This window comes from Peromyscus eremicus, chromosome 4 (genome assembly GCF_949786415.1).
Source record: "Peromyscus eremicus chromosome 4, PerEre_H2_v1, whole genome shotgun sequence".
Taxonomy (NCBI): domain Eukaryota; kingdom Metazoa; phylum Chordata; class Mammalia; order Rodentia; family Cricetidae; genus Peromyscus; species Peromyscus eremicus.
In genome coordinates this window covers 7,169,419-7,193,052 of record NC_081419.1, presented here as the reverse complement: position 1 = coordinate 7,193,052, position 23,634 = coordinate 7,169,419, and the positions used below count along the sequence as shown (strand labels likewise).

The following is a 23,634-nucleotide window of genomic DNA, read 5'->3' as shown; positions in this document are numbered from 1 at the left end:
TATGAATAGACTTGGCGACATCTCTTATTTGGTCAAGGTGCTCCCAGCAATGAATGCCGACTTTGACTCTGGAAGAGTGTTATGTCTCAGTTGATTTCTAGTAGACATCAGAGTTAACACATGATGTATGATTTAAGGCAGAGATGGAAGAGTCCCCACTAAAAACAACTTGCTTCTTTTTAGGCATTCCCTAATTATCAAGACAGAGGTCTTGAAGCAGGAGGTGAGATTCCTGATGGAGAAAGTCTCCACCTTGTCAGTCCTCCCAGGGAGCTGGCTCTTTAACAGCAAGATGGACTGGACTCGGGAAGGTCTAGCCTGAGACTAGCCCCAGGTGCCTCCAGGACTCTCTATTCCCAAGCTATGGATACTCGGACAGACTTCACTCCTTCCATGCCACCTCTGTGCCATGTCACATTCTTGTTCCTGGAAGTTGGTCCCTCCCCATCAAAAGGGAGCCCACATGAATGGGCCGTGACTCTTGTCCTGGTGATTTTAGGTGACATTACAAGCTCTCTTACTTTGATAACTGTTTCTCTTAATGTGACTATCATGGCAAATCCACAATTTCACAAAGAAAAACTAAGACAGTAGTAGCTGAGCCAACCCTTCAGCTCTGGGTGTGTACCCCAAAGAATAAAAACTCAATGTTTGAACAAAAACACAAACAGTTCACTCATGGCAGCATCGTTCATGGTGTGGGAAGCATGAAATGCCCAGCACTTAGGATGTGCTAAATGCCGCTAGTGGTGAATTTTGTGGCATATATGTTTTGCCTCCATTAAGAATACAGTCATGAAGCCTGGAGAGATAGCATGTTTGTTGTTGTTGTTGTTGTTGTTGTTGTTGTTGTTTGGGGTTGTTTGTTTTTTGTTGTTGTTGTTTTGAGACAGGGTTTCTCTGTGTAGTTTTGGTGCCTGTCCTGGATTTTGCTTTGTAGACCAGGCTGGCCTCGAACTCACAGAGATCCACCTGTCTCTGCCTCCCAAGTGCTGGGATTAAAAGCGTGCGCCACCACTGCCCCACATGAACACTTCTTGCTTTTGCAGAGGACCAGGGTTTGGTTCTCAGCACTCACATGGTGGCTTACAACCATCTGTAACTCCAGTTTCAGGGAATCCACCCTCCTCTTCTGACCTCCATGAACACCATCCACATAAAGTGAAATAAAAAAATGTTTTTAAAGAATATAATAACGCAGAGTGGCATGAAGGGAAGCGGAAACAATGATGCAGAAAGAACACAAGCTAAATCTTATACCCTGGATGGGTTCTGTTTCTGCCCATAAATCTGCTTTGCTGAGGAAGAGCACATTGACGTTCCAAGTCTGCAGCAGGACATCTGCTCACGCCCAACACTAATAAAGTGCTCTGTCTGTGTGGTCTCCTGGCAGCCTCCCAACAGCCTTTGCTCTCCCTACTTCATAGGCCACAGATCTGACCTGAGAGCCAGGAGGCACACTCACCCACCAGGCTCTGTGCTACCCCACATCTGGCACCCAGTCTTCCTCCAAGGCATCTCCCACAAATGGGCAGTAACTTTCCTAAACCCATTTGCGTGTTCTTGAAGGCTTCAGAGCCCCCCTCTGGATTCCTGCTTCCAGGGTGAGGTGGCCATAAGTGGGCAAACAAGGCTCCTGCTCCATGGCAGTCTCCTTTATTCTGAGGTGGGGTCTGATGTGCGCCAGGCTGGGCTCATACTCACTCTGTAACCAAGGATGACTTGAACTTCTGATCTACCTCCTAGAATTCTAGGGTTACAGGCATGCACCACGGTGCCTGTTTCTGGGATGCTGGGGATTGAATCCGGGGTCTCTTGCATGCTAGCAATCACTCTACCAGCTGAGCTACACCCCCAGCCCAGCGCAGGCATCCTCTTTCTAATCCCACCTTTGCTTGTTCAGTGACTCTCAGACTAGAGGGGAATCCTGGGAGATGTAGGCTCTCTGTAGATGCTGTTGAACTCTGATGCCATCATAGGTCTACTGACTCCTCCTAGATGGGATCTGGGGCCTGGCTCTGCCCCTTGGCAGGTTTGTGGTTTCAGACATGCTATATAACCTCCCAACTCTTGTTTCCTAATCTGGAAAATGTATGTAATGACAGTGACTAGGCAAGGCCTGGCTTCCTCTTGTTACCATCGCAGTGTAGTTAAATACCGATCCCTGCCATTCCATATTTACTAACTGACACTTCTGCAGGCCCTACAGAAGCAGGGCCTGTGATGGCCTGGAGAACACAGTGGGCTCCTCCTTACCACTGCTTGTTCACTGAAGAAGGGAGAGGCTCTTAGCTAACTCACGCTCCTCGCTGCTGCTGCTGCTGCTGCTGCTGCTGCTGCTGCTGCTGTAGTTCTCATTATTATTGACTCGATGACAACTTTCATAAAGTAGCCCTGACTCTCAAAATAGCCTTGCAAGGTTGAGATGCTCATCCTGCAAGCAGTGAGCACAGAGACCCTGGTTTGCTATGGTGCATTTAAACACTGATTACCAGCCTGTTACTGCCCAAGCCACCTCATAGAAACAACACCCAGGAACCAACACTGGTGATATGATACTTTCTGAGAGCCTGTATCTTAAGAATAAGCACGCTTTGTGGGAGGCTAAACAGTTCTCACCCATGTTTGGTGCCTGCAGAATTTCTCTTGTGCAAGAGACTAGAATTTTCAGTTCTTATGCAGCAGGACTCCCCAGCTGTGATCTACCATGGGGCCAACTCCCTGCTGGCTGTGGAACTCCCATGGAAGGGAGGAAGAATTGTAAGACGAATTGCTAAATGGTCTTATTAATAAAACACATGGAGCCAGATATTAGGGTAAATCTGAGAGATCAGAAAAGCAGAAAGAAGCTAGCCACGTTCTTACCACATGGAAATCCTCAGCCAAAGAGTCCTACTTCCTGTATACCCACATCTATATTCCTTTCTGTTCTGCATCTCACTTCCTCTCTCTGCCCAGCTACATCCTTCCTGTCTGTCTGTACAGACCTCCAAACCTGTATAGTGCTGGGATTAAAGGTGTGTGTCACCATGCCTGGCTCTGTTCCCCAGTGTGGCCTTGAACTCACAGAGATCCGGATGGATCTCTGCCTCCTGAATGCTAGGATTAAAGGCGTGTGCTACCATTGCCTGACTTCTATGTTTAACATAGTGGCTGGCTTTTTCCTCTGATCCTCAGATAAGCTTTATTAGGGTGCACAATATTTTGGGGGACACAATATATCACCACAAAGAATATACATGGCATGCCATGAGTGCTCAGCCAGTGACAGACCAGATGACAGACCAATGGCAATGTCTGGTGGTCCTCACTGTTGTGTCTGAGCAGGTACAGAACTTGTCAGAGACTTGGTGATTGAAGTCCAATTGGTTCAACCAACTGCTTGGTGAATGAAAAAACTAATACATTAATGAATGAAGTGCTGTATGCCAGATACCCTCTCAGTTTACTGGGATTATTTTATTTCATGCTTAGAATGTACTGTTTGGGGGTGGGGCACACAGATGACTTGATACCCAGAGGAGTGAAGTTATCTCTGGTCATTCTGGTCAATCTCAGGTCTCCCTGCTCCTTATGCTGCCCTGAAGAATAGAGAACTCCTAGCCACAGGGACCTCCCCTTCCTGGGACTATGCGGCTTGCCCCAGTTCTAACTTTGTGGCATCTCAAGGGGGCAGGGCAGGGAGGAGCAAGCTGCTGTCCAGGAGATATGGTTCAGTTGGTCTTCCCTATGGGCACAACAAGACCTGGGGCCAGAGAAGGGAGGGCATGGTGTGGGGAGCAGAAGCTAAGGAATGCTTCCACTCTCTGCAGCCTAGAACTGCCGTTACTGATGTCGGCAGCATCACTCTGGCGTTACTGAGCTGTGCAGTGTCGGGGAAGTCCACACCATGCTTCGTTCCATCCTTGCCTTGTAGGAGAGAAGGCCTTACCTCTGTCCCTCTCCCTGAGGCCCAAGCATGGTCAGAGGCCAGTGAGGTGTTCTAAGGCCACTGGGAACAAGCCAGCGGGAGCTGGCCCTCCCCCCGTAGACCTCTTGGCTCCAGAGCCTCACCCTTCCCAGGTTGGCTTCCCAAGGGCCACTTGATCATGGAGCAGCTGTTGTCCTTTATGAGCCTGGCTGGTCTCCCACTTCCAAGCCTGGCCTGTTCACTGGTCCCCACTGGTGTCTTACTGTCTACTTCCAGTGCCTGAGATGAGAGATCTCCCAGGGCTATGCTGTGAGATACATGCAAGGCAGTGCTGATCCCTTCGTGGAGGCTCTTCCTGAAGAAAGCCTTTGGTTCTGAATACCTGTGCCCAGGATCCTGGGGGAGCCAGGCTCCAGAAGCCAGCAGCCGCTATAATTCAGCCCTGTTTTTCTGAGCTCTTGATTACATACACACTTGGAACTGAGTCCTAGTTCCTATACTGGCTAGAGACATTTCTAGTCTGCAAAAAGATATCGGTCTTCCGTGGCTCCACCCTCTAGAATTAGACTAAGGGTCACACAGGTTGGAGAACACAGGGCCCAGTTACCTGGCATGGATGTAAAGCTGAAAGTTCATGACTGAAAAGCAGGACCCCTGGAGCCAGTAGCCATGCTGGCAGGCCGAAAGCAGGGTTGCAGCCAGCCTGGGCCCAAGCGTGGCTCCTCTGACTACTAGCTGGGAGACTTTGGAAAGCTCTCCTGCCTTTCTGAGTCTCTTCTCCACGGGTCAGCATGGGTAATGATGCTTCCCTTGGGGGATGTAGGCAGATCAGCTGGAGAGACGATTCTCTGAGGCCCGGGACTTGGTGCAGGATCAGTCTACTGATGGCTCAGGGCTACCCTGTCACACAGGGCCAGAGCAAAGCAGAGTAAAACAGGGCTACCTGTAGGGCAGTGCTTATATTCCAGTATCAGACCTAGGGTACAGTCTTAGCTCTGCCACACGCTCACTGTGTGACCTTAAGACAAGCAGCTTAGACCCTCTGAGACTCATTTTCCTCTTCTGTAAGAACCAAGACTCCATGAGATAATGCAGGCACCGGTCTCAGCTCAAAGCTCAGTGGCCACTGTCACCGGGTCACCAGCCCTAACATCCGCTAGTCTTCAGCACGCTTCCTCCTGTGCTCTTGATGTAGGAACCTCCTTTGAGCCATCCCTCCCCTGGGGCTGCTGTGTGTGGACTGTGGTCTTTCCAGCTCAGTGCCCCCTGCAGCCAATTACTCCTCCCTCACCATGGCCCTAGAGTGGGCTCCACAGCCTCCTGGAGAGTCTCCTCACTGGTGGCCCCAGGACACGCACTGGACATTCCCTTGTCAGCCTCAGTAGATGCTGCCTGTAGGGAGTGGGCAGCAGTAGGGACAGGTCTTGCTTCCATGCTTGCTGTATGTGTATGAAGTAGGCACAAAGCACTGTTGCCCCACCTTCACAGAATTGGCCTACCTTGTTGTATGACAGCTATATTTATCCTCAGAACCGACTCCTAGCACCCAGATCAAGTGGAACCCTCAAAGCTCCCCAGTGCTTATTTTATGACCCAGGAGTGTGGGCAGCCTTCCAGCCTTCACAGACCTCTGACAAGGCAGCGGACCTCAGATGTGACCCACTAATGGGGAATTCAGAAGCTGACGTCAGCTGCCTTGGTCTGCAGGACAACCCACTTCCATGAATTTATACGGAAAAAATGAGCATTGACCACATTTTATGCTGTCGGAAATCACTCAGCACTTCTTTGGGTCTTTATACCTAAGCACCACAATTAGTAAGGAAAAATATTTTTCTTCTTTAAAAAAAATCAATCTGGGTATGGTAGCACAGGGATGTAACCCCAGGACTTGGTAACATGGAGGCAGGAGTATTAGCAGTCCAGGGTCACTATCTGTGACACAGCCTGGGCTATGAGACCCTGTCTCAGAACAAAAACAAAACAACAAAAAAAAAAAACCAAACATATAAATAAAGCAAAGAATTAAAGCAACTGGCGCATCACCCGACAAGTGCTAACATTTTGTAAATAAACTGTCCTTCCTGCTTTCTCCTCACACAGGAAGCAGCTGGAAGGACCAGTACGGACTATTTCATATCCCAGCCAATCTGGTAGAATACGAGGTTCAGTTGGAGCAGATCAAAGAGAGCCCCCAAACTTGCTTGGAGGGCCAGGGGTCACCTTTGTGGGTTTGGGTTTTCCCTTTTCTCTGGACTTGTTTATTCGCACTGGATTTTATTTTCATTTAGATACTTAACCAGGATGTGTCTAGGGACGGGGTTCCTGAGTTCTTCTGGGGCACAGGCTGTGCCCTGGTCAGCTGTCTGTTGACTGGCCCCCGTTTCCTCAGACAAGTTTCTTCTCTCACCCTTTTCCTTGGCACTGGAGTGACTTGCCAAGTTGGCCTTCCACACTCAGTGTACAAGTTCCCACGGTACCCACTTGGCTCCTGTTGCTTCTGATGTTGTTTCAATTCATAGGTTTTTGTTTTGTTTTGTTTTTTAGGGTTTTTTTTGTTTGTTTGTTTTTACAACTCTAGGGATCTAACCCCAAGCTTCATGCACATTAGGCAAGCACTGTGCCACTGAGCTATCCCCTTGCCTTAATTCTGGTGTGGTTTAACTTTTCTTTAGTTCTTTTACCATTTTACAGCCTTTGTTTCATCTCTGCGGGTTGCCTGTTGAATACCAGGAGCCCTGTCTTCCTGTGCCATGTTTCTAACGCTCTGTCCCAGACCTCGGCCCACACTGTCCAGAGGAGGGATGCACTGCTCCTCCAGCTGTGTGCTGCTGCAGCCCGTGACTTACTGGGGTTTTCCACGTGCGCCTCGTTGGGTTTTCTTTCCATGGACTGTATCCTTGGATGGGGTGAAATCTACTGGGCTTTGAGGTTTATCAGCAGATGGGCATTTGGGTTTCCCTTGGGCACACTCCCATCCTCTCCTGCCAAGAGCAGCCACAAATGCATGTGAGGAGAGGGAGCACAAAGCGTTCTAGAAATCCAAGTCAGCTTCTGCTGGGCAGCCTACTGTCACTGAATCCCTGCGAATTGGGACAAGCCCAGATGATCCCCCTTTAAAGAGACAAGGCCCCGAGTTGCTCAGTGTCTGTTCTGTATGTCTGCCCTAAAGTGTGTTGGGCTTACTCGTAGATTCTAGCAAGAGCCCCTCCTCTGCTCCTGTCTCCATGAAGGAGAGACCTTCCATCTCTTCTCTGCAGGAACTCCAGTGACAGCCCAGGGGAAGCCCTGCGAGCTGTTAGGTACACGGCTCCACTCCTCCTGAAGTGTTGTTGTTTCTTTGCTGAGTGTCCACTCTGTCCAGACACTCTGGCAGTCCCTTCCTGTGTGTCATCTTCCTGAGTCTCCGGGGAGGCCTGGGAGAGCTATGGGCATCAGCTGCCCCAATCGTAAGTTAATGATGCTGAAGCTTGACCACAGATGCCTTGTGCTCCCACACCTTCCCTCCAGTGTATGTGTGGAACTCAGCATCAGACCTAACTGCAGCCACCAGGTTCCTGCCTAGAATCCGCTGATGTGGCCAGTGCCCCGAAGCAGGCCACCTAACATCTCTGGAGTTAAGGAGACACAGAGTCAGGGAAGGGCGCCTTAACAAATGCTGCGATGTCAGGGACACAACTAACTCATTTTCTGTCTCCTCTAAGGATATTAGAGTATTAATTGTTTATGTTTTGTGTTTCAAATGCTTCTTCTCATCAGGCTGTTGGGGTCAGGAGCCATGCCTTGTCTGGTGCTCTGCACTGTGTCTAGGATATGGGATGCGCTTTGTGAATATCTATAACACCAACACCTTTGCCTGGCACAGTGGACATTACTACATGAGCCGTGTCCTTGCGGTTGGCCCTCTCCACAGTGATCTGTCACTTACCTTTTCCGGTTTGCTGGCAGCCATGCTTCCCTACCACTGAGGCCACTGTCCCCACCACCAAACACCATCTGATGGTGTAGCAAGGGGCACCCTAATGATGGCAGTGTTGACTCTAAATCCTACTGGGACAGCAGTTGTGCTGCGAGGAGGAGGAGGAGGAGGAGGAGGAGGAGGAGGAGGAGGAGGAGGAGGAGGTAGAATGGGGTGAAATTGGTACTGGACAGGTAGGCAAAGAAATAGGTCAGGTTTTAAGGAGATGACCAGGAGTTCAGGGCCCAGGGGTTCAAGTGTCTTGGGCCCACTGTACAAGGAGTTAAGTTCTGATACACGAGGAGGACAGATGTGGTTGGGCCTGACCTAGCAGTGGTGGCCCAGGCGCAGACTAGCCAGAACACTAGTTTCCCCAGGTGCCCCCTGCTGGTTGGGTTGCAGACATAGGCGTGGGCTGGGAAGCAAGACCAGGCCTGAGCCGTAGATCTGGTTGAATAGCACCTTCTAGTCCACACTGCCCTGGAGAAGGGTGGAGCTCACAGAGATGGCCCTGCTGAACTGCATCTCCAACCACTAAAAGTGGCTTTCCTAGAACTTCCTGGTGGGGACTTGCAGGTATCCTTTCACCGTGAAGAAAAATGGGAGACTCAAAACCCCTAAGCCTGACAACTCCAAAGAACTCAGTCGTGGGCAGAGGGCCTAAGGAGGCCTTGGGACTTTCCTGCTTCGAGAACAGAAGAGAATTCGCTCTAAGAACGTAGGAATCAGTTTGGATCTAGCTAGTCCTCCAAAAGTCTGCCGCTCATTTCCCAGAGAATGCGGGGAAATTGATGACGGAGGCCCAGTGTCGGTTACAGCCTCCATTGAGTCACGAATAAAGCTGTCAGCTTTGTTATTTTTGGTGTACTTAAAGACTAGGCACTGAGTGGCCACAGATCTGTGAGTGTATTAGGGGAAATGGAAAATACTTTGGCGACTTAAACAGAGTCTGTGAGCTCACTCTCTGGCTGGGATCCTGGTGGCCTGGGACGTTTGGGGAGCCTTTCTGTGCACAGTAGCAGATCTTGGAGCCAGCACTGGAAAGACAAGCTTGGGAGTGTTTTCCTTGGCACGTGGCAGCCTCCGTTCTACCCAGTGTAGACGCAGGTTCCCGAAGCTCTCACTTTGGGATTCATCTCCCGTTTCCTTTTGATGACGTTCGCACCTCTGGATGCTCTTTATAGCACTCAGAGAAATGAGGGGAGTTGGGCTGGAGATGACAGGGCCAACGCTGCCCCCCAAAGGGTGACTGGAGTAGGGTGCTTGACGGTGGTAGCTGTTCTGTTTTCTTCCACCAAGCAGGAGAAGTTAAGGGTCAGATTGAAGAGTTGTCTGTGTGCAAATAAAACCTCAGCTTTGGCTCCAGTTGGACCCTTTTCTCGGAGCCCTACTCTGCACCTTGATGGTAGACCTGAAGAATGGAGAACCAAGTAGCACACAGCCTTGACCTGTGCGCATGGCGTCCATGCTGTGACAAAAGAAGGGGCAGGAGAGCCCAAGAGCATCGGGACAGACAGGAGGGAGGGGACTCTAAGCATCAGTGGTCCCTCAGGGTAGAGAGACTGGAGAGGCATCCCAGGGGCAACAAAACCTGTCTCTGTTGAGGATGGAAAGTCATCAGGTGAGTGAGAAAGATCACAGAGTGCAGACTGGGTTGATCTTGGATAGCCCAGATGCAGGTGGTGGGGCAGGAGATGAAGAGGTACCTCTCAGCAAATGGCTGTGGTCCTCCCCATCCTAACCCTGATGACCAAGTCTTTAACCAAGAGCTGAGGATTGCTGTGGGATGGTCTGTATGTCAAGTGTGTTGCTGATTGGTCAGTAAATAAATCACTGATTGGCCATTGGCTAGGCAGGAAGTATAGGCGGGACAAGGAAAAGAATTCTGGGAAGTGGAAGGCTGGGAGAGAGACACTGCCAGCCGCCATCAGGACAAGGAAGATGTAAGGTACCAGTAAGCCATGAGCCATGTGGCAAAGTAAAGATTAATAGAAATGGGCTAAATATAAGAGTAAGAGCTAGACAATAACAGGCCTGAGCTAATGGCCAAGCAGTTTAAATAATGTAAGAGTCTGTGTGTTTATTTTATAAGTGGGCTCTGAGACTGGCGGGACTTGGTGGTGGGAGCTGGAGAGAAATTCTCCAGCTACAAATGGCGCCCAACCACTTGCCAAAATATGCTTATTCCTTTATTGATAGGAAGGAGGGAGGGAGGGAGGGAGGGAGGGAGGAAGTGTTTGCTCCTCCAGGTGAACTTTAGGATGCATTTCAGATTTTGTCAAGTGTAAGCGTTAATGAGGACATATTCCTCATTCCTCTTTCAAACTGCTCTGTTCTATCCGAGAGAGGAACTTAAGAATCATGACAGCTGAACATTAACAGGGCAGTCATTGACCTGATGAAACTGAGCCTTCTCATCTAAGCAATATTAATTATTTCATCATTTATTTACATCTGATTTTATGTCCTTGAGAGTCTTTATAAAATACTTCCATTGTTTGAGAATTTCCTACAATGCATTTCCATCACATTTACCACCCCCCTTGTCCAGCTACTCCCATATCCCCCCCATACCTGCCTGCCCACCCACCAAGTCTAGTTTGTACTGCCTAAACACTCTTGCATAAGGAGCCATCCAATCATCCAGTGTGGCTGACCTGCCTGGGGCCACAGCACCATAAAAACACCTGACTCCCCCACCCTCAGCAGCCATCAGTTGCCGATAGCTCTTCAGCTAGGGTGGGACTGTGTCCACCTCCCTCCCCCATGCCGGGATTCCGTCTGCTTGAGCTTGCTGGGATTCTGTGCATGCTGTTAGAACCTTTGTGACTTCATGTGTGTGACTGCTCTGTTGAGTCCAGAAACCCCTGTTCCACTGGAGTTCTTGACCAGCCGTGGCTTATGCAGTCTTTCTGCCCTCTCTTCAGAGATGGTCCCTGAGCTGGAAGGAGTGGTGATTACATAGGGATGCCGTTTAGGGCTGAGCGCTCCATGGTGTCGCAGTCTTTTCGCGTTGAGCAGTCTTAAGAGGGCTTTGCTCTGTTCGTTTTGATTTGATCATGATAGTTTTGTGTTCTCACCTGAGAAGTTAAACACAGGGGGACAGAGACGACACAGAGAAAACTGCACATTTACCTAGTGTGTGTGTGTGTGTGTGTGTGTGTGTGTGTGTGTGTGTGTGTGTGTGTAGACCCACGGGAAGGTCAAGGATGGCTGTCCATAGTTGTTTTTCCTCTTCTAACGTGGGGTCTAGTGCTGGCACTCAGGTACTCAGGCTTGGCAGTGAGCGTCTGACCACTGAGCCATCTCGACAGCCCCACCTTCATTTCAATAAAATGGATTATTCAAAGAGAGAGTAAATAAGTCTGGAAATTTTCACATGTAATTTTCATAGTGTGGTATAACTTCTCTATCTAGTGTTCACGTGTATGGACGCACTCACTTCTTTCTGAGTTTACTTCCGGGTGTTCGATATTTTTTGCTATTCCGTTTTTCCGTTACATTTTCCACACGGTGACTATTGGCATGTAAGAATGGTACTGGTGTTTCAGTTTGAAGTTGACTCTGCTAGGGCTGATGGTGCTGCGGCTGATTGTCCTAAGTTGTCTCGTTATGTAACTGTTATGATAGCTGATCACATCACGTGCCAACAACGGCAGTGCCTTTCATATTTCACATGTGTTGGTTTTGTCTGTCCCATTGACTTGTGCATTGATGTGTGGCAGACAGGCTGCATTTATCCCAACTTACTCAGACTTCAATATAACAATACTGTTTAGTTTTCTAATACTCACCTCTCATCAAATTCAAGAAGTCTGCTTTACAGTGCATCATTAGGAATAGATAGTAAAGGTGTCAGTATCATTCACCATCTCTCCAGATCACATGGTGCAATAAGATTGTCTGGCTTATTGGTATTTTTATATTTTGATTGTTTTATTAACTTACTTGGAAATATTTTAATTGTTTTGTGTGCATGTTGATACAATTCATGTTGGTGTGTGTACATGTGTGTGTGGGCATGCATGGTAGCCAGAGGGTCATTATCAGGTGTCTTCCTCTCTGAATGTGGAGAAACCATTTCAATTCAGCTAGGCTGGCTGGCCAGTGAGCTGCAAGGATACACCTGTCTCTGCCTCCCCAGTGCTGGAATTATAGATGTGCATTGCCACACCCAGTTTTTGTCTGGTTCTTTTGCCTTCACGGCAAACATTTTATGGATTGAACTATATCCCAGCCCTGCGTTTCATTCTTTTTTTTTAAAAAAAAAATTATTTTATTTTATTTTTTATCTTTTGGGTTTTTTTTGAGATAGGGTTTCTCTGTGTAGTTTTGGTGCCTGTCCTGGATCTCACTCTGTAGACCAGGCTGGACTCGAACTCATAGAGATTCACCTGGCTCTGCCTCCTGAGTGCTGGGATTAAAGGTGTGCGCCACCGCCGCCCAGCTTATTTTTATTTTTTTAAAAAGATTTATTTATTATGTATACAGTGTTCTGTCTGCACGTATCCCTACAGGCCAGAAAAGGGCACCAGATCTCATTACAGATGGTTGTGAGCCACCATGTGGGTGCAGGGAATTGAACTCAGGTTCTCTGGAAGAGCAGTCAGTGCTCTTAACCTCTGAGCCATCTCTCCAGCCCTCATTCTTTTTTCCTTTTTAAATAATTTTTTGTTTTGTGATATAATATCATTTCCCCCTTCCCTTTCCTCCTTCCCTCCCTCCAGTCACTATCATGTACCTGCCTTTTCTCTCTCAATTTCATGGCCTCTTTTCCCTTAATTATTGTTACATACACACATATGTATACATACAAATATATTTTGTGTAGTTAGGTATGTAAATACATCAGTACAACCCCTGCTCAGTTCATATAATGTTTCTTGTATGTGTGTGTTTGGGGGGCTGACCATTGGGTATTGGATAACAGTGGTGTGCTCTTCCCTTTGGAAGACTGTTTACCCCACTCTCAGCATGCCTTATTTGCCTGTAGTTCTTTATTGAGGTTTGAGGCTTCATGGACTTTCCCTGTTCTGTGTTGCCATGTTTATTGGTGCTGTCCTTGCTCAGACAGCCATGTTGATAAGACTTCATGGATACACAGTCGCACAGCAACTCCCTGATCCTCTGGCTCTTACAGTCTTTCTGCCTCCTCTTCTGCAGTGTTCCCTGAGCCTTGGGTGTAGGAGGAGTATCTATTGAGACTATACTCTACAACTCTGTGTTTGATTGGTTGTGGCTTTCTATAATGATCTCCATCTGTTGCAAAGAGAAGTTTTCTTGATGAAGGGTGAGAACTGCACTTATCTGTGGTATAAGGACAAATATTTAGAGTGTGGTTAGAAGTTAGGCTGGTTTAGTAAAGTGGTGATTGTAGATTCTCCTCTAAGATCCATGACCTCACTAGCCCTAGGGTAGTTGGCTAGGTTTCCAGTCCCAGGCATGATTTCCCTCTGGTTGAGCTGGTCTTAAGTCCCACTAGAGAGCTGTTGGTTACCCCCAGGATATGCGTTCACCATTGCACCCTTAGGGCTATCATACCTGGCTGGTCATTGTTGTGGTTCTTAAGTGTCATAGCTGGGTAGGACTGTTGGTGGCTTTCCTGCTTGAGAAGCTTACATGGCACCTTCTGCTACCAGGACAGCTAGTCCTCAGGGAGGAGGCTTCAAAGACAGACCCAGCACAGGGGCTTTGGGCCCTGTGTCCAAAGCGTGTGGCCTTTTCAGCAATAGGGACTTCCCTCCCACCTCTGAGGGAATATACCAAGGGCGGCAGCAGCCTGTGATGTTCAGGAGTCTCTTGGACAGCCCTGACCAACAACTCAGAAGCGGTCTTCCCATGCCTGCTGCTGTTAGATGGTCTGTGGCTCTGTGGGGAACATTGTCATCCCACCTCTTCTCATTCTTCGGGTGACCCCTGTGGCTCCTTTTCATGCCACCTCTGCCCGGTTTTACTACAACAGGTAAACTAGTCCTGAAAAGGAACTGCAGGTAGTTCTGGCTTTCTCTGTGTTCTGAAACTGTCCAGTGTCCAGTTTCCTCTTGAGGTTTTATGGATGAGTTTCTTGAAACATGTTGATACCATACTTCAGGATTATAGCAACTTTCTCAATGTTAATATTTTTCTCTTTTGTGGGTATTGAATTGTTTTTGGTTATTGAAAAGTTTATTGTCTCTTCTTGACACAATTTTGAAAAGACAGCTTTTTTTATTAAGCATTCATTTCATCTACCTTTTAAAATTTTTCCTTGTTTTTGATTGTTTCATACATATATACAATGAAATATGATCTCCTCTACCCCATTTCCTGCCATCAGCTCCTCTCCTTAGTCCCTCGACACACACCCTTCCAGTTTCACGCCATTTTTTTATAACCACTGAGTCCATGTCGTGCTGCCCATATGTATGTGGGGTGGCCCTTTCACTGGAGCGTGGGAAACCTACCAGTGACCACACCCTCAGTAAAGAATGATTCTCCCTCCCAGCACCTGCCACTGCTCCTCAGTGTGGTGTGGAGCTTGGAGGGATCCATCCTGTCTGTGTGGCTTGATCTTGTGAAGGCAGCTTCAGCGGCTGCTGTCCAGAAGACAGCATGTCACAGCACTGCTTGCTCTCTGTCCACCTCCTCTTCTATGATGTGCCCTGAGCCTTGATGATGCTGCAGGGTGGAGCTGGGGCAGGGGATTGATCTAGAGGTCTTGCCTAGGACTGAGCGTTCAGTCTCTTGGTTTCCATTCTTTGATGTTCTACATCTCTCCCGTGATGCCTACCCACTGCAAAAAGAAGCTTCTCTGACCATGATTGAAAGTAGCCCAGGTCTATGGATAGAAACATGGATATTTAGAAAACATTTTTAAAAAAAGAATTGCAACTATTTTAACTTCTCTACCACACTTGGAATCATATCCCCTTCTCATCCCTAATTATATATCAGTCTTTTACATCTTATTTCTCCCTTTAATCATACATATTAAAGAGTTGACTGCCTTTTTTTTTTTTTTTTTTCTGAGGCAGGGTTTTTCTGTGTAGCCCTGGCTATCCTGGAACTCACTCTGTAGACCAGACTGGCCTTGAACTCACAGAAATCCACCTGCCTCTGCCTCTGCCTCCCGAGTGCTGGGATTAAAGGTGTGCGCTATCACCGCCAAACTTTTGTTTTATTTTCAAAATTAAACTTCACCTTCATTTATCACTTCTGATTTTAAAAATTCGCGGGCCCACGAGACAGCTCAGTGAGGAAAGGCACCAGCCATCATGCTGACCACCTGAGTTCCATGCCAGGCCCACATGGTGGAGGTGGGCGCCTGCTTTTGCAAGCTGTCTTCTGACTTCCACATGTGCGTCAGAGTGTGCAGATGCACGCGCACACACACACAGAAATAAATGAATGTCATTGAAACATTCACAGCCGTTATTTCTGCTTTGTGTTTGGTCTGTGTTTCTCTGTTTGGTTTTTCTCTTGTTCCCCTTTATCTAAAGTGTTAGTGGAAGTGTTTGCTGCTAATTTCCTTTCCCTCAGTTCCGTGACTTCGCGTCACGTGGACAGTTTGTGACTTCTTTCTTCTTCGAGCAGTTTGGTGAGTTGTTTTTCCCCTCTCTCCAGTATAGTATTTTATAAAGTTTGTTTTCACCCCAGGGCAGAGGAGGGAATGGAATTGTTCCAGGCCCACTGACCACATGGGTTCTGAGTGTGGGAGGTATGGTTTCTCCCAGAGGAAAGAGTGGGGAGCAGGGTGTCGGGGAGACCAGCATGTCAGCTTCTTTTCTTCTGCCAGTGAAGTTACTGAAGGACCCAGTGAGACCGTCTACACAGCCCAAAACAAGCCCACTAACAGTAAACAGATGCACACCCTCCCTCTTCTGACTGCCCGTCTGAGCCCCGCACACAGCCTCCTGGGCCTCGGGGGACTCCTGGCTGACGGCTTCTGCCTCCTCACACCGTGGATCTGCAGATCTTACTCAGGTGGTGAGGAGCCTGAGACTGTGTCCTCCGCTCTCCTGGGGGAGTCTGGAGGGGTTGAATCTCCTGGACATCAGGGTTCTGTCCAGGCTACAGGACTGTGCCCACGTGCCTTTGGAATCATGAGTCACAAAACAGAAAGACACTAATGAGGCCATGTGCTCGACCGGAAACCATGGCTTCTCCCCACCTGACACGTGACTGGCAGTCCAGGCCCCTTGCTGAAGGCCTGGGAAACATTTATCTCCCTGGCAGTCAGAGGCCACCAACTTCCCATAAGACTTACTCTTTAAACGAGAATTCATTCTGAAGTTACCACTCTACGTGATGGATGTTAATTGGCAGGCATTAATTAATACAATCATATCCATCTTCTCAGGGAGCCAGGGCTGCCCGCAGACAGTGGGTCTGCTTGGTGATGTCTGAACACACCAAACCAAATCACGCAAAGTCTAATGAGCAGGACGCTGTTATTTCGTTTGGAACTTACCAGGATGGTTTATGGGGTGGAACCACACAAGTGTCGCTCCAGTGCCAGCTCCTCATTTCTGAATTCTGAAAGTCATCTTTTCAGGCAGAGCAAAGACCGTGGAAAAAAGTCTTTCATCTCAGATTTTGAAAAAGAGAAAATAGAAAGTGGTAAAGTGGAAAGTGGCGCGTTCTCCTGCCGGGCAGGTTTCTTTTCCCTTCGACACAGCAGAATTTTCCATATTGAAAAGATAGCCATGTGAGAAAAACCAAAACCAGACTCGGGCTGGAAGTGAGACAAGGCTGGGATGAGAGAACAAGGGTGCAGTGAGTCTTCCCTGGGCTGTGGGGAGCCAGGCCAGCCATGGGCCTTGGCTCGGCGGGGCTGCCAGCCCCAGCTTGCAGACGATTCTGGACACCACCAAGCTGGGGTCCTCTTGAAAGCATCTCCTCTGTCAAGGGGTACTCAGCTGGCCTGGTACAAAGGTGGCACAGGCTAGAAGCAAGGTCTGGGGAACCGTTTGCCTCAGGAGGGCTGGTCTGGAGTGGGCATGGTCGTGGGATAGTGCTGGCTGGCCGCAGTGCCCTCAGGTGACAGGCCACACCCGCATTCCTTAGACCCCCAGCTCAAGCTGGGGCCCTCTTCCTTTTACCAGCCATGCCTCCCAGTCCCTGCCCCTAGCGCTGCTGTCGAGATAGGCCTGAATCCCACCCTGCTCTCCTCTCAAGCCTCAGTTTCCTCACTGGCACAGTGTGGGCAACGAGAGCCCCTGCCCTAAGGTGTTGTGAGGGGTCCCAAGACCAGCAGCACCCCCTCCCTGCACGGTAGACAGTGGCCATTCCTGTCGCTCCAGCTCCCCTTGGTGTCAGTGCCTCACCCTCTAGCCCAGTCCCTTGGCACCACTCAACCTCACTGCGGCCAAAGCCGGTGGCTGGGCCAGCAGCACAGTGTCATCGCCGCAGTCGCTGTCTCAGAGGAACAGGAGCTGTACTATCCCAGTCCAGATGGGCTCCCTGCACTGGGCCAGCTGCAGGGTGGTCCCACCATCGTTGGTTATGGCAGTGGTAGCCAGACCATCCTTCCCGTGGACATCCCGCTGCTACTTCTAGTGGGGCTGTGTGGTGGAGTTGGCAGGGCCCCCAAGTCTGGGTGGGCCGCTGATGTGCAGACCTGAGACAGATGTGCCCAGGCAAGCCTGATACGGATAACAGGAGGGAGCAGCCAGAGTCTGGAGAACGTTAATCCCAAAGTAGAAATAAGGAGAAGAGAGCCGTAGCCTGGGCACCCACCCCTCCCCAGGTTCAGCTGTTCTGTGTCCCCATCCTGCCTCATTGACTTCCAGGCACTCCGGGCTGCTGGCTGCAGCGACATAAAGACTAACATGGCAGTTACGTGAATAACTCCTGTATGTGAATCCTGCCTTGGCCACTTTCCCACTGTGTGGCCTCAGGAGAGCAATGTGCTCTCTTCTGGCTTCTGTTCCTTTGTCTATAGAAGAGGGCCAGTGGTTTGCTGGTGGAAGCATTGTCCTTACACAGCCACAACCTGGCCACACCTCTCCGTTTAGGATGTAGGAAGTCCTTAGTAAACCTGAGTCGTTGTCTTCTTTTTTTTTTTTTCCTTTTTGACAGGGTCTCATGAAACTCAGGCTGGTCCTATCTTACACTCACTAAGTAGCTAAGGATGACTATGAGCTCCTGATCCTTATGCCTCTACCGTCAGAGTGATGGGATTGTAGATGTGTGCCATCATGTCCACTTCACGTGGTATTGGGGGTCACACCCAGAGCTTCATGCATTCTAGGCAAGCACTCTACCCCCTGACCTGCAGCCCCAGCCCCATGGTGATCGTCTCTCGAGTTGGCATCTTTCCTCAGCTACAAAACGAGGCTGATGAGAAGCATCTCCCAAGGCTGTGGGCCGGGTTACACAACTACCCTTCATTCTCACAGTCACCAAGCAGCTGTGTGTGTTCTGTTCTGGGGACCCACTCCAGGAGCAGGAGCCCTGCTCCCAGGCCTTGAGGTCTGATGGAGTCAAGGGACGCGAACAAGCATCTGGGTTATGTTTTAAGTTAGAAATATCTCCTGTGATCGGCTAATACAACACAGAAAGGGCTTCCCTGGACTCATGCACACTCCTGCAGCTGTGGTTGAGGGGGCATAGGGTTGTCGACGTATCACTACACAGGTTCTGTCTTGGCTTCATAAGACTCGGGTCTTCCCAGTCATTCATCCTGTCCTCACCACCATGACCTTAGTCTAACACTCAGGGTCTGAGGTGCAGGCAGGTGCTAGAGTCTGGGTGTTTACAGAGGGGAATCAGGGACTGACTGTCTGATACCTAATGAGCTCCCACCCCTCCCCAGGATCTGCTGAACTCCTCTGGCCTTGGTTTGCGGAGCACCACTCAGGAATGAGGCTCAGGGCCACACTGTCCTTTTGGTGCAATACCAAGGGAGTCTCCAAGTAGAGCTGTGTCTGAGCAGGGGCCGCTGTGCTTTGGAGGCCAATAGAATGATTATGGGAGCTGCAGCCAGGCAGAGCTGGTGTAGGTCCTAGTACACAGCAGTGAGACTGTGTGCAGCCTTTATCTCTTCAGTTTCCTTATCCCAGAGGGGATAGTCAGGAAGGGACAGTGTGTCACAGTAGACCCTAGGGAAACTCGCTGTCCCATGTGTGCGCCCCCACCCCACCCCCCACCCCCCGCCGGTAGTTTCTCTGCTCCTGGGCTGAGCTACTGCCCAGCCTCTGAGTCAGCCAAGCTGGAGTCTGCACACTGCATTTGGAACCACCCCACCCCATGGCCCACATCCCTCCACCCCCACACAGCACTGGGGGATGCTTTTTGTTGTGGTTGCAGCCATAATGGGATTTTCAGGATTGCCATTACGGAATCCTCAGGGAGGTAACTAAGTTACATTTTTTGAAAAAGAGGAAGAAAAACAAAGTTCAAGAGAAAGAATAAATCTGTGAATTCAAACCCACCACACTTAGAATGTCTATTCAAGGAAAATGATTACTAATTATTAAAATTTGGAGAGCAGTACCATCAGGAGGAGAGGAAACGGACATGGCCCCTGCAAGAAGTGCCAGCAGATGCTTCTGTGATTTAATGGTTTCCCGGAACAATGTGAAGCTATTTTAAAAGCAGACAAATGACTCATGGTACCCAGCACCCGAGGTCTGTGGTAGCAGGAAGCGTGAGTTGGAGGAGGGAGCCTAGGCTCCACTTCCCTCTCCATCCATTACCAGCTGTGTGACCTTAAGCCAATTTCACATCCTCTCTGAGCTTCCTTTTCCTCCCTTATACAGTGGGAGTTTGGAAGGATAAGTCAGACAATGAGCATGTGCCTGTCGTGGTGGTGCACACCTTTAATCCCAGCACTCGGGCGGGAGGCTGAGGCAGGCCGATCCCGAGTTCAAGGCCAGCCTGGTCTACAGAGTGAGTTCCAGGACAGCCAGGGCTACACAGAGAAACCCTGGCTCTAAAAACCAAACAAAAGAAAAAAGAAGAAGAAAAGGAAATGAACTTGTGACGCTTAGCGGGTGCTGATCCATCCGCACAAACTCAGATGGGAAGCGTCTGTGTGTAACCACACTTAGTTTATTAACATACACTCCTAAGGCTAGAAGTGTTCCTCTGATGGACACATTGGCCAGAACCATACTTCTGAAATACGTGTTCTCGTTGTTTCTTCCAATAGATTATTTTACAGCACAATTACATAACGTGGAAATATGTACAGTGCATGTAAAATATGACTATGCAGTATTCTGTTTGTCATTAGTAATATTTGACATTGGTCAGGATTTTAGTGCACAAACATTTTGGTAACAGTTACCTTGAATATTATAAAGTTAACATCTTTTTCTGGTTATGAAGGTCCCTCTAGGCTTTACTACATTTAAAGTCATTAAATGTAGAAATCTTTCATTTTTTCAAATATTTATTTTTGTTATTTTAAATTAGATGTATGATGTGTGTGTACATGTTGAGGCATGTGCATGTGTGTGCAGGCGTCCACAGAAACCGATGCCCCTGGAGCTGGAGTTAGAGGCGGCTGTGACCTGCCTGCCATAGGTGCTGGGAACCAAACTTGGGTCCTCTGCAAGAGAGGTGCACACTCTTAGCTGTCGCTCTAGATCTAGAAATCCTGAAAGCAAGGGGAGAACCTTGAAATCCTGGACTAGGGACATGGAGGACGTCAGATATTGTCTGAAGGCTACTGATTCAAGTCAAAGTATATCAACGTATATCAAGTCAAGTCGGGTATCAAAGTATACAAGTACTGTTTTTGTTAAAGCTATGCAGACAGATTTTTTTAACTTTAGATCTGTTTTTAACCTAGAAGTTTCTTATGTGTGTGTACTTCCAGAGGCTGGAATTTTTTTCTGTACTTCACTCCTAGATGGAGCACAGTAAAGTCAAAGAATGTGGGTAGCATGGTGTTGAGTTTTTGGAACTCACTGGCCTCTCCTTATAGCCGTGTAAATCAATGTTTGTGTTCTGTGAGTATCTAAGAAGAACTGTAGTTTTAGTTATAGAAACACAAGCTTACAGAGACTATGGGGATGTCTCAGTGAGTGAAGTGCTTGAGTAAAACCCTGAGCACCTGTGTGGACACCACCACCACCCAAACCAAACCTGGTGTGGCAGCATGCTGTTTGTATAACTCCACCTGGAGTCTAGCCAAAATGGCAAGCTCCACATTCAGTCAAGACCCATCTCAAATCATAAGGTGTAGAGTAATAGAGAAGGACACCGTGAGATCCCGCTGTGGCCTCCACATGCACCCGTGTGGGAAAACACACCCACGTATGCATATACACAAGTAAGCCTAAGCTCACTGGTTTTGTTACAGCGTCATCTGTGCATGCCTGCTATATGTGTGTGTGTGTGTGTGTGTGTGTACGCACATGCTCATTCATAAACTGCAGAAGAGGCAAGCCAAGGCTTCCTAGTTACGGTTGTAGCACACCCAGCTGATTGTAGCTGCTTTTTGAGACAGGGTTTCTCAGTGTTAGCATTTTTTAAGTTCACTTTTTTCCCTGGTGGTTTCTTGCTTTATATGTTTAAATGTGGTTTTGTTTTGTGCGTGGGAATTCGGAGCCTCTGACTCCTCTCCATCGAGTCTGTTTTCACCCACAGCAGTAGTTGCTCTTTGCCTGGATCGGTGTTTTCGGTCTCCAGTTCTGCTTTGCGTTGCTTCTCCTGCCCAGTCCCTCGTGTATGGCGGGGAGAATATTGGCGTTGCTCCTGGAAGGGCACACCATCCACTTTTCCTTCATGTCTCCAGATAGTCAGCTGACAACTGTGGAGAGGCTCAGCCCACAGAGCAGCCCCCTGCTTTTCTTCCTTCTCGCCCAGGTGGATTGATTGTCTTGGAACCCACCCCCCAGCTCATCACTGGCCTTCTGGAGTCCTGTTCTTGCACCACATCTTATTTCTTGTTAAGCATCTCAGAAGGCATCTCTGTCTACCATTGGTTTTTGTGTTTTGTTTTTTTGTACAGGGAAATATCTCATTCTTAACTCCTGTTCCTCCATTAATTTGTAATTGTATGTATGTGTGCACATGTATGGGAGCAGATAGACAAATAGCTAAACAAATAAGTAAAAACCACAAAATCTGTCCTCCTGGGCATGTCGGCTTAGACTTAGTTATTAAACTTCACCAGTCATTGAGGAGCAGGGCATAACCACCTGTTACTTTCCACGTGGATTGTAGGTACAAAACCTCGCTGTTGACAGCTGTGCAGATTAGACATACTAGAATCCGCCAGCATCCATTTTGGTTGTTGCTCAAATATTTGACATATAGTTGAGCATGAAAAATGAGTTAGTCAGAATTAGAATTCAAGTCTAAGTAGTATGTTCAGTTCCACAAGCTGCTCTGTATAACTTCTTGAAGAGGGGACAATTTAACTCTAGAGTTCATGATGCACCCTACCATAACTCAGTGTCTTCTTTAATCCTAGGAATCTACCTTCTGGATTTGATCTACATTGATTCTGCATACCCTGCCTCTGGCAGCATCATGGAAAATGAACAAAGATCCAACCAGATGAACAACATCCTCCGGATCATTGCTGACTTGCAAGTTTCCTGCAGCTATGGTTAGTGTCTTACCCCTAGAACTGTGAAAGCTTGCATTGTTGCAATCTGGATCCAGTGCTTTGGCCACAAGAAAGCTCCAGGAGTCAGATTAGCCCCACAAAGCTCCCCACGGTACTGTCCTGAGCTTTAGACTTGGGCTAGGCCTTTTACACATCTCCAAAGAGTCTGCAAACTAGATATCACTGTCACTTCATTACACTCGAGGAGCACACAGTTTGGCCACTAAGATGACACATTCAGGGAGAGGCATGTCCCAGGTCAGGCTGGCTCTGGGCCATTTATCCACGAAAAGCCTCACGGGAAGCTCCCAGATAACTCCAGGTGGATTTGGGTCCATATTCCCTCCACCTGTGGCTCTCCTGTTTGAGGCCCCCATTGGCCCTGCACTAGGGCATCAGAGGCAAGAAGGAAGAAACCGACAAGGGTAGTCTGTTGGCCAGACTTGCCGAGTGACTTGGTAAGCCACTGGCCAGGCTCTGCTGCACATGGCCGAATACAAAGGTGACTGGAATACACAGGGCTTACTGGAGACTCCTGTACCTGAGATGTTAGAGTGCTGAACAGGCCATCCACCCGGACACGGATTTCCTACAAGTCTGTAAACTTGGTGTGGAGCCTAAATGTGAGTCAGGTGCCCCGGTCCCTTGTGAGAAAGAACAACAATCCAGGCAGGGAGTCAGCCGCAGTAGGAGAATGGAGAACAGAGCTGTAAACTGGCCTCTCTGCCACTGGGTCTCACAACAGAATAAAAGCCTGGGTGCACCAGAGGGGTGTGAGAAAAGAAGGCCAGCCCTACCTGTCACACACAGGTGTGAGACAGCTGGCCGCCTCTGCTTAGGAGCACCACAGGGAAGCCCCAGGTCACAGCATCTTGGGGCAAGATAGGGTCTGCATCGGAGGGAGGCCAGCTCTCCTCTGAGGCCTGCATATTCTAGAGCCTTCAAACACCCACATCATTGTCTGCTGACCAGCAGAGCAGCTGCAGACTCAGGCTTCCAGTACACACCAGGGAGCAAGTCTCGGGCTGCATCTTGGAAAGTCACTTCCTCCTCTCCATGGTTTATTCATGTGTAAAATAGGGCCACACACGGTTCCTGGCCCTCAGCATGTGCCAGAATTTTCCAGGACCCAGAGAAGATGCGTTCTTGTCACTGTGCTCTAGACTTGTGCCTGCTGCCATCAGCTTGGAGAACAGGTGTCATCATCCTCATTTCAAAGAT

At 48.7% G+C, this 23,634-nt stretch overlaps 1 protein-coding gene across 7 annotated transcripts in view; it reads left to right on the top strand.

The window, feature by feature from the left end:
- The window catches only part of Ralgps1 (Ral GEF with PH domain and SH3 binding motif 1), a 245,358-nt gene that overhangs the window by 183,048 nt on the left and 38,676 nt on the right, over positions 1-23,634 (top strand). For all 7 annotated transcript variants that reach the window (XM_059260107.1, XM_059260105.1, XM_059260103.1 and 4 more), the window contains one exon: positions 22,276-22,413. In XM_059260107.1, the coding sequence (XP_059116090.1) occupies positions 22,276-22,413 (138 nt within the window). The remainder of the gene's footprint in view (positions 1-22,275; positions 22,414-23,634) is intronic.